This window comes from Aythya ferina (assembly GCF_964211825.1).
Source record: "Aythya ferina genome assembly, chromosome: 16".
NCBI lineage: Eukaryota > Metazoa > Chordata > Aves > Anseriformes > Anatidae > Aythya > Aythya ferina.
Genome location: NC_140315.1, coordinates 5,155,275 through 5,172,539, shown reverse-complemented (window position 1 = coordinate 5,172,539; position 17,265 = coordinate 5,155,275). Strand labels below are relative to the sequence as shown.

Sequence of the window (17,265 nt, the reverse complement as noted above, 5' to 3'; positions counted from 1 at the left end):
GCTTTATTTCACGCTGTCAGCCTGGATTCTCCTTACAGCACCACCATATTCATAATAAAGAAATAAATTAAATCCACCCCTTCCTGTATGCCTCACAACACTCAGCACTGTGCATGCTCAGCACATGTGTAGTTTTGATAAAGAGACATTATCAAGGCTGAAATCATTTTAAACAAAACAAATAATGTGGCTGCCCAGCACTTCCTCTGGAAGTAGTTCCTTGGACAAATCTTCCTTAAGGCTCATATGTATGGAGTTAGTATATCCCTCAGTAACACCGATTCACAGAATGTTTGAGGATAAATGTATGGCTGTGTATTTTATATATAGGGTGTGAAATTCAGCCATGCGGGAGGGCCCTGCCTCCAGCCGGGGCCGCGGGTGCCAGGAGGGCTCGGCCTTGCTCCCCACACCAGGCCGCGTTGGGCCGGCAGGGCGTTAAGGGTGCACCCCGGCACCCCTGGTGCCCATCCGGGGCTTAGGGTTCCTGGGCATGTTTTGGCAGAGCAGCTTTGCCAGAGCACTGCAAATTGTGGGGGCCAACAGTGGTGTAAAGCCATCATGTTCCCTGCCCCGTGCAGCGTCCCTAGCACAAATCCCATCTCCTCGGCCGCTTTGAGGGCAGGGTGAAGTTCTATCTAAGTGCTACAAAACGTCGCAGTGATCCCACTGAGCGAAGTTGGGGGTGTCCATGTGCAGCACTGTGGTCGCACAGGCCAGGTTCACAGAGGCTGTATGGCTCGGGACTGGCACCCTGCGTGTTCCTTTGAGTCAGAACGGGGCTCAGCTGTGCGACGCGCTTGCTGTTTACACAGTGGAGACGAAGCTGTAAAAAAGCCGATTGCTTCAGAAGCGAATAGGTCACTCTTAGTCAGACAAGAGAGCGTGTACAGAGCAATGGAAAAACAAATTCGTTATTGTAACACCGAAGAGCATAAAGCAAACCTGGAGGCGACCTGCGAAAGAGCACACCATTGGGTTTCTGCCCTGTTTGATACTTTGTGGGGTATGAAGAAAGACTGAAAACTGTGCAGGCATTTTAACAAAAAATTTTCAAAATAAAAAGTATCTTTGTGTGATACTTTGAATGTAGAAAGCATGCTGGTTCTGGCTTTCCCCGACTTTGCTGGAGGGCCTGGGGCAGAAGGACTCAAAAGAATACTAGCAGCTTTTGTAGCATTTTCATTTCAGAAAAGCTGTGTTATAAGAGAGACTACGTCTTCATTTAATGTTCCTGAGGATGTCTGAGTTAAAATAGGTGTTAATAAAAAGAAGACAGACTATTAAAATTGCTTCCTTTCTGAATAATTATTTTATGATGAAATATGTAACAGGAGGACTTAAAGGCCAGAAGTGAGATCAGGGTCCCTTGGTTCTCGGTTCTGTGCAGACACATTGGAAGCAAGCAGCTTACAACCTATGTGACAAAGGCAGATAAAAGATAGTTGGAAAAAGAGGCACAGAAGGGGGAAGTGGCTTGTCCGAGGTCATGCATGGATCAGTGGCTGTGCTGGATCGTGCGTCCCATGTTAGATCAGGTCTCCTGGATCCTCTTCCGCTGCTTAATCCTAGAGCTCACCTCTTTCCCATGGACAGTTTTGTTGGCTTCTATGAGCTCTTGAGCAGGCCTGTGAGCAGAGTTAATTCAGACACTGTGTTCAAACAGAAGGGAAGGAATGCTGAAGACATACCCTGTGCTGGGTCCATCAGAGGGCACAATCCTGCACCTCTGCTGGTTTTAACATGGCAGAGGCAAAGTCCCTGTGTTGGGCCACAGGTTCTGAGCCAGCCTGGGGCTGGAGCAGGGTCCAGAGCCGGACTCCTGCCTGGTTCCCACAGCCCTAGTGAGGGACGTACTTGCTCCTGGCTGGTGTATGAGATGCAAAGACAAGGGGAATCTTCCATTGCACACCTAAAGGCTTTGAGACGATTGTTTTGTATATGTTGCTGAAATCGAAGGGGAAAAAAAAGAAAAAAAAAAAAAGAAAAAAAAACACACCAGAAAGACTTACTTAGAGCATTGGGAAAGGGTCTAAATTCTGCAACTGCCCTAGGGTATGTGGGGCACTCTCTAATTTAACATCAAGGCACTTAAGAAGTAATGATGCTGTTACTTTGCCAGACAGACAGATTCTTCCAGGAAAAATAGGGTACAAAAGACCCCTATTCTATAATTCTGCCTGTATGTAATTTTAGGATCTAGGCTTAACAGTTTTCCATGTAAAGAAAAAAGATGGGAGAAAATACTCTTTTTGAAAGGGAACACTTTCAGGCCTTTAGCAGTGCAGAGAAGGAGGAGCAAAATCACAGTTCTGTTATTCCTTGCAGATCATCTCTAATAATGGCTCCTGGTATTGAGAGTACTGCGATTTGCTACCACTAAAATATAAAATCATTTTGAGTGTGAAAACCTGAGCGTCGTTTTATTAAAAAAAAAAAAAAAAAAAAAGTAAAAGAGAGGAATGTTTACAGCGCATTAAAACCTGTGTGACAACTTAACAAAAACTATTTTAACAATCCTCTTATTCCCCTTCCTGTTATGCTCCATAAAATGAGAATGCAGTGTCAGTAAGCAGCAACACCGGTGCAGTGGGCGAGCGGAGCAGGCTGGGCTCCGGCTCCTCCTGGCTTGTGCTCAGCCCCCCGCGCCCACCCTGTGCGACTGGGACAAGCGCTCAGTGCCAGGACTGCTTGGCGCAGCATGCTCACGCTGCTGCGCGTGCTGGGGAGGCGAAGCCAGGAGCCTCCCTGCTCTCTGCTAACCTCCACGGCAGAGGAAAGACTCGGGAGCTTGTTGCTTCCTTGCAGGAGCTAGCTGGAACCTGGTATTTAGAAAACATCAGCCCCTGCTACTTCTGTGGGCTTTGTGACCCAAACATGGCAAGAATTAAAACAGAATAATTAACAGAAGAATTAAAACAGAATGAAAACAGAATAAAAAAAAAAAAAAAAAAAAAAAAGAAGTTTGCAGTCAGGGGTAGGTCTGGCGTGAATTTTGACAAATATTGAAACTAAATCTCAGAAACGAGATGTTCCAAATTTTTTTTTTTGTAATCAGCATTCCATATGTGTTATGCGGAGAGCTAGGATGTGCTTGTACTTTTGTTACATAAGAGTTGTTTGTGTTTTTTTTTTTTTCTTTACAAAGTACGGTGCAGAATGCATGAGTAGTGAGAAGGAATATCATGAAAAAAAAAAAAAAAACTGTTAGAAAATAAGAAAAGCTAGTAGGTGAAAAGCTATTACTCAGTGTTTTATTTCCATAATCCCATGAGTTCCTTAAAGTCCCTTTTAATATTTCTCAGAAAAAGCTTCGAAGTGAGAGGAGGGAGGCAAGTTTTTTTTTCTTTGGTTTAAAGGAAGGTCTCAGTTAATTCTATTAGTAGACTCTGGGCTTGTTTTTATTTAAAAACAAAACAAAAATCCCTCTCAAGTTTAGAATTTCTGTATGGAAACATTCTTCTTCTTTGCCAGAGAGGGAAGTATCTCGTTTTCATTCTGTTTGTTTTGGAGTATCTGTACTTAAATGTTTTGTGTTTGTTCTTTATTGAATACATTAGTGGTGCATTAATTTCTTCCTGACAATGCTCGTTTTATTGCATTCAGATAGGCTCGCTCTTTCCCATATGACAGACAAACTTGTCGTTCTGCTTGATGACCCTGGTTTGCCCTCCCTGGGTTTGATTGATAATGGCTTAATTTCCAATCTTGTTTACCTATTAATACTTTTTGAAGTGATTTTTTTTCTGGTCACTGCAGAAGGAACAAATGAAAAAAAAAAAGCCACGTTGAATTCTTGCTCCAACTCCAATCTGTTTGCTTTGATTTTCCTTTTTAGATTATTGTTTGGCTTTAATTTGTTTGTTTCTCCTTTAAATGGGTTTGGGATTACTCAAGGGTTCCTTGTTCAGCAGGTCAAAGGGTAATGTGGAGACTTTGAAACTGTCTCCCTTTTTATCACCAAGTTTTGTTCTTCCAAGAGTCCAAAGGATTTTGCAGGCCGATAGCTCGTGGAGGATGCCTCCTTCTAAGGAAGGCATAAGCAGCAGGCCCGATTCGGTGCAAGGGGCCACGGGGCCACTTCTGTTCTTCAAAGCAGATTAAAAAAAAATGGATCCAAGTCTAAACCATATCCTAAATTAATCCTCATACGAGACTAACTAAAAGACAAGTTTCCTGGGGATTAAATGCATTGAGATTGATAGGTCTGACACTCGAGTAGCAGTCACTTCTGTGGCCTACGATGAAGGCCCACAGCTCTGCATTTCTAAAGCTAAAAATATAAAGAGACTTCAAAGCAGAGAAGTATCAATATACAGCGTGTGCTACTAAAAAATGTCCTTTAACTGAAAGAGTCCATCTGTCCCAGAGATAATGCCTACTTTTAAAAGAAGGAAGCCTGCTAGAGCTGCCCAGCCACAGCACTGTGAATATGTAGGACAGCAAAAATGCACAAAAAAATTGCAGCAAAAGTGCAGGCTGCTTACAAAAAATCACAGCTATTTCTTATTTCTGCAAAAGACTGTAAGCCTCAAAGGTGCTTTGCACAGGGGGAACTTTTTCAGCACCTTTCTAATATAAATTCAATGATTGTTTATTTTTTCCCAGTACTTTAAATCCCTTGAAAACCTTAGGAAGAGGACAAAAAACAAAACAAAAAAACTAACTACTCTAAAATCTTCATTTCTTACAAAGATATGCAAAGATAATGAATTTCAAATAAATCACAAAGTGGGGAAGAACAGATACATTAAACAAACAAACAACAACAAAAAGTGAGTAGACATTATTCTACAATGGTGTATGTTCAGCTGAATTACAGGGTTGCAAATGCTCAGTGAAAAATAGATTAAACTATCTTCCTCTTGAGACTTCACCTTAACATGATTAGCAGCTCTGACCCAAAATCTTAGGAGGGGAACAGGCTTGTGGGTGTGAGTTCTGGGTGGAGGAGGTAACTCAGATGCATGCCATAGCTGCACTTCGAGATTAGTAGTGAAGTGCTGCAAAGTTTGCTGTACACTGACCCCCCTGCTTGATGGCTTTAAATTGGAGAGTGTTTTTCCTTTTTTTTTTTTCTTTTCTTTTTTCTTTTTTTTTTAATTATTATTATTACTATTTATTTATTTTTCACACTCACCTAGCCCTTCATAGGTAAATCCTGTTATCAGGCAGAGTATGGTTACAAAGTTTACAGTCTGGGTTTTCACGTGGAAAGAGTTTAAAGTAGCAGATCAAGTGTTGCTCTGAGAGCCATTTGTTTCACGTGTTCCCCAGATTAACTGAGCTCTGTGTCCTCCCAGTAAAAAGGGCTTGCTGAAAATAAGCTGTACCCTATAAATGGAAACAAAGGAAATTGTATGGTTAAATCACCACTGCTGCTCTTACTTTTTGAGCCAGAAATGTTGTCTTCTCTGCTGTGGCAGGAACTGCAACACAGGCTATTCCAGTAGCAGTGAAGGCTGACAGCCTCCTCAAAAGCTGCATTGCCATTTGACTCTGGTTGCTAAGGGATGCTCAAGCGTGATGTAGTCTCTATCTTCCCTTCCAAATGAGCACACTGGTTTGGTCACAACTCCACCCCCGCAGTTCACAGCCAAAAGTTTATGAGGTCATGTTAACTGCGGACAGCGTGATCCCGTAAGGAGCCGCGCAACTGTCCTGCATGAAAAGTAATTAACTGTTTCTTTCTTCTGTAGGCTGGGGCATGCAAAGTGCTTGGTACCTTCGACTTCCTAACAAATGTGAATTGTTTGCAATAGGTGATAAGGGGTTTTGTCATCCTGGAGGGTTTGGGGGGCTTCTGTGTTGTAAGATGGACGTCCTGATCTGCAGCTAACAATCGCCTGTGAAAACAAAGGGTGACCAGTGAACTCAGAGCTAGCTCTGATCCACTGGGGCTAACAGTGGTGCTTCATCAGGGTTGTAAGCTCAAAGTTTTATCCATTTAGTTAGGAAAAAAAAAAAAAAGAACGGAAAGGCATGAAGCCTGTTTGTCAAAAGCCTTTTTTCAGCAGTATCATAATCTCTGTTAAGAAAATTATAAATAAATAACTCCAAGAACAACTGTTGCATCTACAGTTTCAAGCCAATGTTTGTGAATTTCCTCATCTCTTACTTGAACTGTAATTTCCTCATCTCCTCATGAACTGTAAGGGAGACTACTACAAAGAAAATGCATTTACATGGCTATATGCAATGGTCTGTCAAATATAAGGGGAAATTATTAAAACGGGAAAAAGTATTTTTGTTACACCTATGTGTATTGTATGGAAATCTTAAAAGGACAGAAGTTTGTGTTTGCAGGGCAGGGAGAAGCTTAATGGATCGTGTACTTTTCTCTCACTTGTTCTGTCATTGATAGTCTAGTTTTACTTTATATCTGAATTGTTCTAACCATTTGTAAATCAAGCTGTATAGTTGTCCTCGCTCGGAAGAGCAAAGTCTGCATAAATTATGCACTCAGTGGGACTGCAAAACTGAAGAGAATAACTTTATTTACAGGATCAGGCTATTGTTGCAAATCTTCCCTCAGTCTCTGATGCCAGAGAATAGTTTTTGTGGTGAAAGCTGTAGAGGGAGAATGCAGGAATGAATTGCACTGAAATTCCTTTAAAAAATAAAAAAAAGAGATCTGATGATTTTCATTAGGATGTAGAAGTAAGGCCAATCAGACTAAAAATACAGTAAGTAAAGTTATCAAATAGAATAAAGTGGATTATGGATGTATGAAACTTGCCCCCATAAATATTCCATAAAATGTTACCCACTTTGAGAATATTGTTTCACACAACTAAACTCCCTGGTTGTTGTTGTTGGTTGTTACATTGATTGACTTGTGAAAGCCATAAACTAGATGCATGTTCGTGTCTTGGAGTCTTTGCATTTACTTTAGACTGGGAAAAAAAAAAATCTGCAAAAGAAGCTGAGGCTGCCTGCTGTTCTATTTAGACACCAAAAGATTATCAGAGAATCTAGATTTCATCTGTAAGTGTGCAATGTGTACAATTTTATAGGTGTAAAGTCTGATATCTCATGAATTTAAATAGTGCAGACTGAATCAGTAGACATAAATCTTCCAATGTTTCTTTCATCCATGTCCACATGCATGTTATCTTGCATTTTTGGAAAACATTTCTGCCTAGCATGCAGAGGTGTCCTTCAATACACTCTTAAATATTGTCAACCCTCAAATAGTTGGATTTTTATTATTTAGGCACTATTGCCATACTGACATAAATTTCTTTCTATTTTCCTGTTCCTGAGACTTCAGTTTCTTCAGAAGTGTCTTATGTCTTGTGTCTTACCATGTTTCAGTAAGACAAAAAAGTCTGTTGACATGTTTAAGAATTTGTGAGGATTTTTTTTGTTGTTTATTTCAGCTTTTAACCCTTTCACCCTTGAATAACACTTGAAATATACCGAGCTAATTCTCCATTCCATCGTAAGCAAAAGGGAGTGTTGTAACTCAGCCGTGTGTCTTCCTTGTTCAACTACCTCATGCTTTGTTCACCTAAAAAGACATGGGCACAGATATACCAGGAGGGCAGCACACAGCACGGTGGCTGACGGCTGTTAGAGGCCGACCTTGCAGACCCAGACCCGTTTTCTGCTCGGACAGGGATCTGTACACTGCAGGACACTGGCAGCAACATTACAGCGACTCGGTTGTTGGTGGATGCTTCAGCACATCTACTGCTCCCCCTTTCCTAAGCTAGCTCTGCTCGCCTCTTGTGGAGATTTTAGCCGTTTGTGCACCTCCAGCAATAATTTTTATCTTGTTTGTGGATTCCTTTGTGAACTGTTTGAAGCCTGAGATCTGCTCCCTTCCCCCACAGCTGGTGACATGGAGGGAAGCACAGCCTGGAGGCTGGGGCAGATTCTCCCTGCTGCGAGAGGTGGCAGATACTGGCAGTTCTGCATTCTCTTCATACCTGCTACCATAAAAAAGTGGTGAGGTTTTATAACTTTCAGTCTGAATTCTGCTTTATTGATTCCTTTATACCTTGTAAACGCCGCAGTTAAAATATATTTTAGTAATAAATATTACATGGAAACAACACAAGTAAATAAAAGACCTATAAAAGATACAAGGATTTATTAAAATCTTTGCTTCAGGTTAGCTGGGGCTTCACTGAGCCAAGTTTCTTTAAGGCCTTTGAAAACTACCTTGGTGTAAAACAACATTCGGAGAAGTCGATCAGAGTCTCCAGACCTCTTAGGCTGTGTGTGCCCCAAAGTCCTGGCATTTAAAATTACACGGAAAGCCCCAACAAATCCTCGAAGGCTGAGGGTTGGCGATGGAGTTCCCTGTTTCCCTTGTTGTCCACTCCTCTTTCAGCAAGGGCGACTAAACAGATGTATGTGGTGACACTAAACGTGCCCTTCTAGTTGTTTGCTCTATTCACATAATTATTTTACTGTAGGTGGTTCTAAATATAGTAACGGGTGACGTAAGAAGGTGTGTTCGTGGGAATGGCATTGTGGATAATTGAATGCTGCAAATGAGAATAAATTATTTATGTAAAGGATATTAATGTAAGGGGGGAGGGTGTGAGAAAACTAGCTGTGTATTTTAGGGAGAGCAAAGCACTAATCTTTATTTTTCAAGCATAGGTGAAAAGCTTCTGCAGGAGAACTACCGTGCAATTTTTGTGAGGTTTCAAAACGTATTTTAGAGAACAGTAAGGATGTAAACAGCCTGTAAAAACAGGGGTAGAAGCAGTTGCACGCGAGTTGTGCCGTGCTGGTTCTCCTAGGCTGATTTAGGGCTCCTGTGCCTGTCCCGCACCGGGGCCGGTCCTGAAGGGGGCACCACCCGGCGGTGGCTGGAGCTGGGTACGGGGCCGCTGCCCAGCGCTAGGGGGGTAGGGAAATTTGCTCAGAAAGGCCCAAATCGGTAAAAAGCCATTCCCGCACCTCGGCTCCCCCAGGAGCCTCCTTTAGGGAGCTGGGCAGATGTTCCGAGGCTGACCCCCAGAGCAAGCGTGTCCGTGTGAAGGCGCACAGATACAAGCATTCAGCGCAGGAACCATTCTGCTGTAACATCAAGCACCCCCCTCGGGCACTTCTCCATTAAAAACAACCCCAAAAAAACTTCCCCGGGCCTCCCTGCTCCTGAAAAACCCCATCCGAAGGAGCCTGAGGGGGGCCGGGGCCTCTGAGCGCCGCGAGTCGGCGGCGGAGCCCCCGGGGGCTGCGGCCGCGGCCCTGCGGGAGGCACCGGGCCGAGGGGCGGCGGGGGGCTCGGGGGGGCCCGGGGCTGGGGCCGGGGGTCCCGGGGGTCCCGGGGCCGGTTCGAAGAGGGCGCCGGCGGCGGCGCGGGCTGACGCGGGCCGTCATGTGAGCGGCTCCGCTCCCAGGGTGCAGTGTGGGCCTGCTCGCCCCACCCCGCCGCGCTCCGTGCGGCTCAATAGGGGGAAGAAAAAAAAAAAAAAAAAAGGAAAAAAAAAAAAAGAGAGAGAGAGAGCCAGGAGAAATGCAAGAGGGAGAAGGAAAAATAAGGCAGGAAAAAATCCTCCTCCCGTGAAGGGGACAGCTTTTTGCTCGGGGGAGAGACGAAACGGGATTTTTTTTTTTTATTTTTTCCCTTCTCTCCCCCCCCCCCTCGCTGTTTGCTGGAGGAAGCCAAGAGGATTCAGCAGCCTGGAAACCTCATGTGAAAAATAAGCAGCAGCAAGGAGGAAAAAAAAAAAAAAAAAAGGAAAAAAAGAGGGGGGGCTTGGATCGGAACCCCCCGGCGGCAGCAGGGCGAGGAGGCTCCGGCGCCCGGCGAGGGAAGGGGACCGGGGCTGGCGTGACCCGCTCGGGGGAGAGGCGAAGAGACGATTCCCGATCCTCCCTGCCGAGGCTCCGGGGAGGTTTTCCGCGCCTGGAGCCCGTGCCTTGGATCTAAAGAGGATTATTATTATTATTTTATTTTTTTTTTAATATTATTTTTTTTTTCGGGGGTGGCACCGAAGCTGGATTTTTTCCCCGTGCGTGCGGCGCGGGGGGGGTGATTTCTGTTCCGCCTGACGGAGCCCGGCGGCCCGGCCGGGGGCGCGGAGATCCCCGCGGATCGCTCCGCAGCGGGGCCCCCCCGGGGAAAGGTGCGCTGAGGGGATCGGCGCGGGGGGGCGGGGAGGAGGAGAAGCAGCTGCAGCTGCCGGGGAGGAGGAGGAGGAGGAGGAGGACGAGGAGGAGGAGGAGGAGGAGGCCCGGCGGAGCGGCAGCAAAGTCATCGCCATCGGCCCCCCCTTGGCCGGCTCCGGGCTCGGCTCTCTCCATGTCTCTGGCTCTGGGCAGCGGCCGCCACAGCAGCGAGTAGGGGGGGAGGAGGAGGAGGAGGAGGAGGAGGAGGAAGAAGAAGGGAGCCCGGGAGAGTGCCTCCCTCCCTCCCTCCCCCCGGCAGCCCCGGCCGCCTCCCGTCCCCTCGCCCCGCGTCCCCCTGCCTCCCCCTGCCCAAGATGGGCTGTTTAGGGAACAGCAAGACGGAGGATCAGCGCAACGAGGAGAAGGCGCAGCGGGAGGCCAACAAGAAAATCGAGAAGCAGCTGCAGAAGGACAAGCAGGTCTATCGGGCCACGCACCGGCTCCTCCTGCTGGGTAAGGGGGCCGGGGGGACGGCTCCTTCCCCGGACACGGAGAGGGGGGGACGGGGGAGGGCGGCGGGGCCGCTCACCGGCCCCCTGCCCGGCCACGGCGAGGCCGGGGGGGGGGCGACGTGGGGCCGCCGGGCCCAGCCGTGCCAAGGCGGAGGAGGGTGGGGGGGGCTCCGGGAGCCCCCCTGCACTCACCCTCACCGGGGTGGGCGCTGAGGAAAGGGGGAGCCCGCGGGGCTCCTCGGCCTGTTGGGGGCCGTGGCGGGGGTCGGGGGGAAGGTGTGGGGCGGCAGCCGGGGCCGAGAGGGCAGGTAGCGGGGGGAAGGCTGCGGGGCTGAGGGCTGCAGGCCGGGGCGGGCCGCGGCGTGAGGAGGGCGGCGGGGATGCCGGGGAGGCGATGGGGAAAGGGGGGGGGGGGGAAAAGCGGGGAGAAGCGGGAGCGGCGGGCCCGAGGGGAACCTGGGAGAGAAACAGGGCAGGGCGCTGACAGGGGCGGCGGGCCCGGGCGGCAGGGAAGGGAAGGGAAGGGAAAAAGGAAGGGAAGGGAAGGGAAGGGAAGGGAAGGGAAGGGAAGGGAAGGGCGGCCGCCCGCCTGCCCGCTCGCCGCGGGGCCTGCCCGGGGCGCGGAGGTTGGGGCGGCCGCGGCGGCGCTCGCTCGGCAGGCCCGGGGCTGCCCGCGGGGAGCGAGGTGCCGAGAAGGGCGCTGGAAGGCAGGGGAGAGGAGGAGGAGGAGGAGGAAGGGAGGAAGGAAGCCGGGGAATCCTTGCGGGGGACGGAGGGAGGGTGGCAGTCCCGGAGGGAAGCGGGGCTCGGGGCCGAGAGCGGCTGTGCCGGCCTGGCCGAGGGTACGGGCTCGTTCCCCCCCCTCCCCCCCGGTGGGCTGCTCGGGGTCGTTTTGGAGAGCCCTTAATTAATGGGAACGCCCGGGGTGATCGCAGCCTTCGTGGGGTGTCCCGGTGGCAGCTCGGCTACCTGCCCTCCTGCCCCTCTGGGGGGGGTGCCCGTGGAAATACAGCCTGGGAATTGGAAAGGGGAAGGTTCAAAACCGGTGTCAAACAGGGAGCAGGAGAACATCTGGCGGGCTGGTTTTGGGGGAGCGTTTCCAAATCAGATGCAGTTACGGGATCTTGGCTGTTTCGGTCGCTCGGAGGGACTGCTGGTGAGCGGTGTGCGGGATTTGCAGTGTGCAGGGGAGGCTAGGCCTCGGTGAACTGACTCACTTCTGCTGCGAGACAACGCTGAAGGAAAAAAGAATTCTTGAAGGATGTGAATTTAGGCACGTCCTGTCACCGGTAAAATCTTTTAATTGCTCTCTGGAAGAAGGAGGTTTAATGTAAATGGAGAAGTAACTAGAGCTATAGCAGCACCTGCAAGGCTTAAAAAGTCCGTCGGTGTTCCAGCAGAAGTCTTTGAACAGGATAACTTGGGCTTCGGGTCTCGGGGACTCTCACACTGTGGGATTTGAGGCTGAACATTGCCTAGATGCATAGAAACAATTCGTCATCACGTTGGTTACTTCTGTAAGACAGAAACCTGATGGGCTAAAGTGAAATTGCTCTTTATTTTCTTCAGTTCTGCTGACTAAAAAAATAGTTCAGATACTTGTAAATAAAATTCTGCAGATGTTTAGTGCTGGCTGTAAGATCATCTGCATGTGTGTGTTAATGTGATAGTTCAGCTGCTGCAGTTTCTGACAGTGGCTGCAAGAATCGCGGGCACTCTGTAACAGACTTACTTGTAAAAAGTGAAAGAGCTCGCGTCCCTATTATGTTGCGTTTACTGGCGTTATGAGACACGTGGAATGGAAAAAAATGCTTTGAAGGTGCAAAGCAGTCTTAATATTTTCACGTCGTGTTCAGATAACACGAAAGAAGAGCTGCTAAATATTCTAGCGGGTTTATAACACTTTGCAGGCCCCACGCCTGGTATCCGTGCTTGCCTCTTCTGCTGTGAGTAGTCTCACTGAAATTAATGGAACTATCCTTGGTGGTGAAGTTAAATGTATGCATAGTTGTTTGCAAGAATAGCGCCATAATAAGCTGCCAATTATAGAAATAGATTTATTCAGAAATTTAGTAGTAATACTTAATTTTGGTTCACTGATGTTAACATCTGATCCAAAGAACCCAGGTATGTCAATGCCAAGCTATGGGCATTTGTAGCAAAAGCAATCTCCCCCCTTTTGGACCATGTAACGTAAAGATTTTGGCTTCCGATGCTTTTGGTTAAAAGGCATAATTTAAAGTTACATCTGAAATGTTATTATTAATAGAAATATTTAGATAGCATGTACTACTATTCCTCAATAATTAGTAGTTGTGGGGTGGACCCAGTCTCTCATTTAACTGGGGATACTCATTCTTGATTAGTTTTTAGCCTGTCGTTATTGCATGGTGCAGTATGCCTGAAGGGGAGAGGAAGAGACAGAGTATGCGCATTATAACAGTAGTTTAAGGGGAAATGGTGCTTGCATAAAGAGTTGTAGACAAAAACTGCTCTCTGTGTGCTTATAAACATCAGTCAGCAAGGAGAGGAAAAAGGAGTAACGTTCTGGTATTACGGTGGCAAAACATGCAAACAGGTTTTATGGAGAGAAGAGCAGGACTGTTAAGAATCCATGAGGGAGAAAGAAAAGAACGGAGAAAGCAGAGAGGAATGCATCTGTCAGAAAATGAACTTTGAAATATAACTGCTAAAACACAATTTTGAACACGAGGCTCAAAATGGAGGCTTGTGCTGTCAGTGTGTGCTAGCAGAGGCCTGGCATCCTATAAATACAAACTGTACCTCTGTGCCCATTCTGCCTCCGACATACGTGTCTGTTGTTGAGACATAGGGTAACGAGAAGAATAAACGAGAAGCCAGGAGATGCAGAGAAGAATCTTTGTAAATTCTACCAGGTTTTGATACTACTCTTACAAAAATATGTTTGCTTTATATAGAAAGCTATCTGGCAGCGTGGAACAGCTCAATGAAATGCTGCTGTTCAGATCTTTTCAGTGTGCGTGGAGAAATGGGTACTATAGGCAGATGAGTTACTTGCCCTGTGCATTGGCATCCGTGCAGCATGGCAGAAATAGAATACGTCTACTTATGGAAAAGAGAGGAGAGTATTTTTTATTTTTTTTTTTTAATTTTCATTTTTGTACTTCAGGTGTAATGAGGAAATTAGAGGAGAGCTGTGGGGAGCAATTTGGAGCATGCAGCCATGCAAAGTGGTCTTAGCGTCTCGTTGGGTATGTGATTGATTTAGGGCATGTAGAGGGGGTGGGAGGTTGCGTACAAGACATGGATTAGAGAAGGAGACTTCTGTAGCTTTGCGGGTGGAGGCGTAAAGAAGATGCCTTTCTTTTTCAGATGTGAGTAGCCATTTATCTTATTCTGTGTGATTTAAGTTACGGTCTTAATGATTGGGAGGTGATGACTGCAGTCAAACATAAAACATTTTAAGGGTCTAACAAAAATGCTTCTGTTGAATATAGACTTCAGGCAGTCTTTCTCTCCATCATATAGTGGTGACGAGGCAAGAAGATTTTGATGTTTCCTATCTTGTCCCCTATAAAATGTTGAAGTTTTCCTTTTTCCTTCCAGACATAGCAATCTGCTTTTAACGTTGACACTGGAAAAATGGACAGTGAAATGATCCAAGATTCAGATCTGACACATGACTTGAGCTGGGCATTTATTTTTAGCTACAACTGAAGTTTCCAGTGGCAATTATTTCTTTTTCTTTCACTTTTCACTCTTGCACCGAGAAAACCAACTTTCTCGATTTTTACCCTGAAGAAAAAATGATGTCCCTTCATCACTCATGCTTCCTTCTGAATTTGATTTACTTTCATTTTCTAGGTGCTGGTGAATCCGGTAAAAGCACAATAGTCAAACAGATGAGGATCTTGCATGTGAATGGATTTAATGCTGAGTAAGTGCATTTGTTTCTTTTTCACTTTACACCTCACCATAGCTCTGTGTACCACACAATAGTCGTTAGTTCTGCTTTATATCTTGGTATATTTTCTTCTTGCTACTATGTCATGGTCTCTAGAATTTGGATGTGTAGTTTTAGATAAGATTAATAGACATTAACTTGAAGAAGTCAAACACCAATAATAAGTAAGAGCTAATGGTATAAACTGGTTTGTATCAAGGTTCAGTGTGGCTGATTTGATTATAGCTTAAGTTTTGTGTTTTGATTTTTTCTTTAAACTGCAGTTTCTTTCACAACATGGCTGACACTGATTTACCTCTGCTATAGTAGATTGATTCATACTGCTGTGAACTTGTCTCCCGTTAGTGCACAAAATGAATGCAGTTTTCTTTATTTAGAGCAAGTAGGGCTTTTGTTCCTGTATCTTCACAAAATGAGGCAGTACTGTGAATTTCTAGGGTAACTGGTCAGATCTTGTTTTCTGTTTGCTTGTTCAGATGTCTGTGATAAAACATGCTTCTAAAATTTTTTCTTTTTATGCTTAAAATCTGTTTAGATTTTTGATAGTTGTGAGGAGGGGATTGGCATTAATATAAGAAAAATGGAAACCTGTTCTTTGTCTATGAAAGATTTGTTTGCTAACTTCTCGTCTAACTTTGCTAGGGAGTGGGAAGAGATTTCCTGGATGTTAGCTTTTGCTTACAAGCATCTTCACGTGTGTGTGTACCGAAACATGCTAAAGTAATTCTAACTGAATTAAGGTGTTGATATTTCAGAGTTTATTTTCTTTGTGTAACTTTTCTAGATGGTATGACTATTTTTGTCTTTCTTGTCCTCAAACAGTATTTTTGTACTAGCATTTTCTACTTTCTAGTCAGTGTAATTTATTTTGTGTCTCTCGTCTCTTTGGGAAGATTAAGCTTTCACTAGTCTTTCAGTAGTTAATTCTGCGCTAAGTGTTTAGCTAAGGAGCCTCAACAATACTTCCTAATCCCTAAACACTAGTTCATGATAAGGTACAGAATCTGTTTGGAAGAAACTTCAGGCTGATTCGTAATAAACTACATTGTGTGCTACGTGTTTTTAAGCTCCTCTTTCTAGGGAATATTTTCTTTTTTAGGACAACTCCTTTTCATAAGTGCCTGGTCTGACGTCCTGGTACTTGCGAGTAGTCTTCATTTTTTGGCTGCTCTCACTAATAAAGACCTCTTAAAAGACTTGCATGACTTAAAAGATTTGCATGAGTCGACTTTGATATAGCATCTCTCAAAATCTGGTGGTAAGTAAAGCATTCATCAATAAAAGTGGACGTCAGGGATCCTTGGCACCTTTAAAAATACCAATCAATTTAACCAGCACAGTTCTAAGTTTTCTAAGTATGCAGCTGCTGTTAAAGAGGTGATGCTGGTGTTTAATGAAAGTTATATTCCGTCGGTGGATAACTTTCCCAACTCTGCAAGCTGCATACCAAAATCTGTGTGGCTGGGATCCCAGGGGCCCATTGTACATAGCCTGCAGAGCTGGGGAGGGACTGGGACAGTCTCTGGGATTAGCAGCAGCATTGCATTCCTCGAGTATGTCGCTTCTGGGTTGGAGGTTTGGGCTGGGCTGAACGTGCAGCTGGATTCCAGGGCAACATGGCAAATTTGGCCTCAGCAGCCTCTGCTGGCTTCTGCCTTCTCATAGCAAGGGATTTGGATTACCTTGCAGCCCCTATGCCAGCACAGCCCTGCTGCCAATCACGTAGCATACCCCAGTATGGGAGCCACACTTGAACTGCTGGGGAGCTGCACACAGCTCAGGAGCCACAGGTTGTCCACCCTGCGGTGTATTGTCTTGCAGAGGCCTTTGTGGGTAGTATATATTCAGGAACATTCAGATATATTATAATCAAAATTAAGAAGCGGTAAATATAAAATACACAAGTTGTAATTAGTCTACTTTTTGGTTCTCGTTGCCAAAAACAGTAGATCAGTAGATCATAACATACTCTTTACATAGAAGGAGAGGGCTGTCTTTCAGTGTTTCGAAGTTCTTGCAAGACACATTAGTCCTTAAATAACTGGCATTTTTCTTCAAAGTAACTATCTGTTGCTATGCTGTCTGGCTTTCCCTGATATCTTTTTTTGTGTTTTTTTTTTTCCCTCCTGATTCCTTCCGTTTCTTCCCTATTTATGCACTGGAAAAATAATGTGGGATTTAGCTAATGTGAGAGAGAGCGTAGATTTTTTTTTGGAAGGGTAAGAAAAGTGAAGCATTACTTCTTTTATATTCTAGGACCTTTGATAGAAACATTAAATATGCTTTCATACAACACCACACTTGATGTGGTGGTAACAGCAGAGAGGTTGTAAAGGCCAGTATGCTGGAGGTGAAAATGGTCTTCAGTGTTAGTGTCCATGTATATAAATGTAGTTTTGAATTATTCCTGTTGATGTGGCTTCATCGTGTGGCTTGAAAGAAATCTAGTTTAAAGTCCTATCCAAAACTTGTTTACCTTTGATTTGGTTGTCCTGTGATAATTGGTCTTTGAAGCAGCAAGAGGATACCTGCTGTGAAGGATGTCCAATGTGCTAAAAACAAGAGAATCAAAAGTTTTTCTTCAGTGAATAAACTGAATAAAAATAATTCAGTATTTCTTCAAATACTCTTAATTTCTGGAGACTGCACAGGATATCCAGTGCTAAATGCACTAGCTTCCTTTAGTGAGTGTGGGGACTTCTTATTTGTTTTCTTAAGATTCTGCCTGTAAAT

At 45.4% G+C, this 17,265-nt stretch overlaps 1 protein-coding gene across 5 annotated transcripts in view; it reads left to right on the top strand.

Annotated features, from left to right (window-relative positions):
- Positions 1 to 17,265, top strand: part of GNAS (GNAS complex locus) — a 150,725-nt gene that overhangs the window by 43,590 nt on the left and 89,870 nt on the right. The window contains exons 1-3 of one of the 5 annotated variants that reach the window (XM_084538574.1): positions 13,802 to 13,819; positions 13,899 to 13,942; positions 14,433 to 14,505. In XM_084538574.1, coding sequence (XP_084394700.1) covers positions 13,924 to 13,942; positions 14,433 to 14,505 — 92 coding nt within the window. In that variant the 5' untranslated portion in view covers positions 13,802 to 13,819; positions 13,899 to 13,923. Of the gene's footprint in view, positions 1 to 9,389; positions 10,588 to 13,776; positions 13,820 to 13,898; positions 13,943 to 14,432; positions 14,506 to 15,709; positions 15,791 to 17,265 lie in introns of those variants that run through there. The other 4 variants (XM_084538572.1, XM_084538573.1, XM_084538571.1 and 1 more) reach the window with 4 other exon arrangements.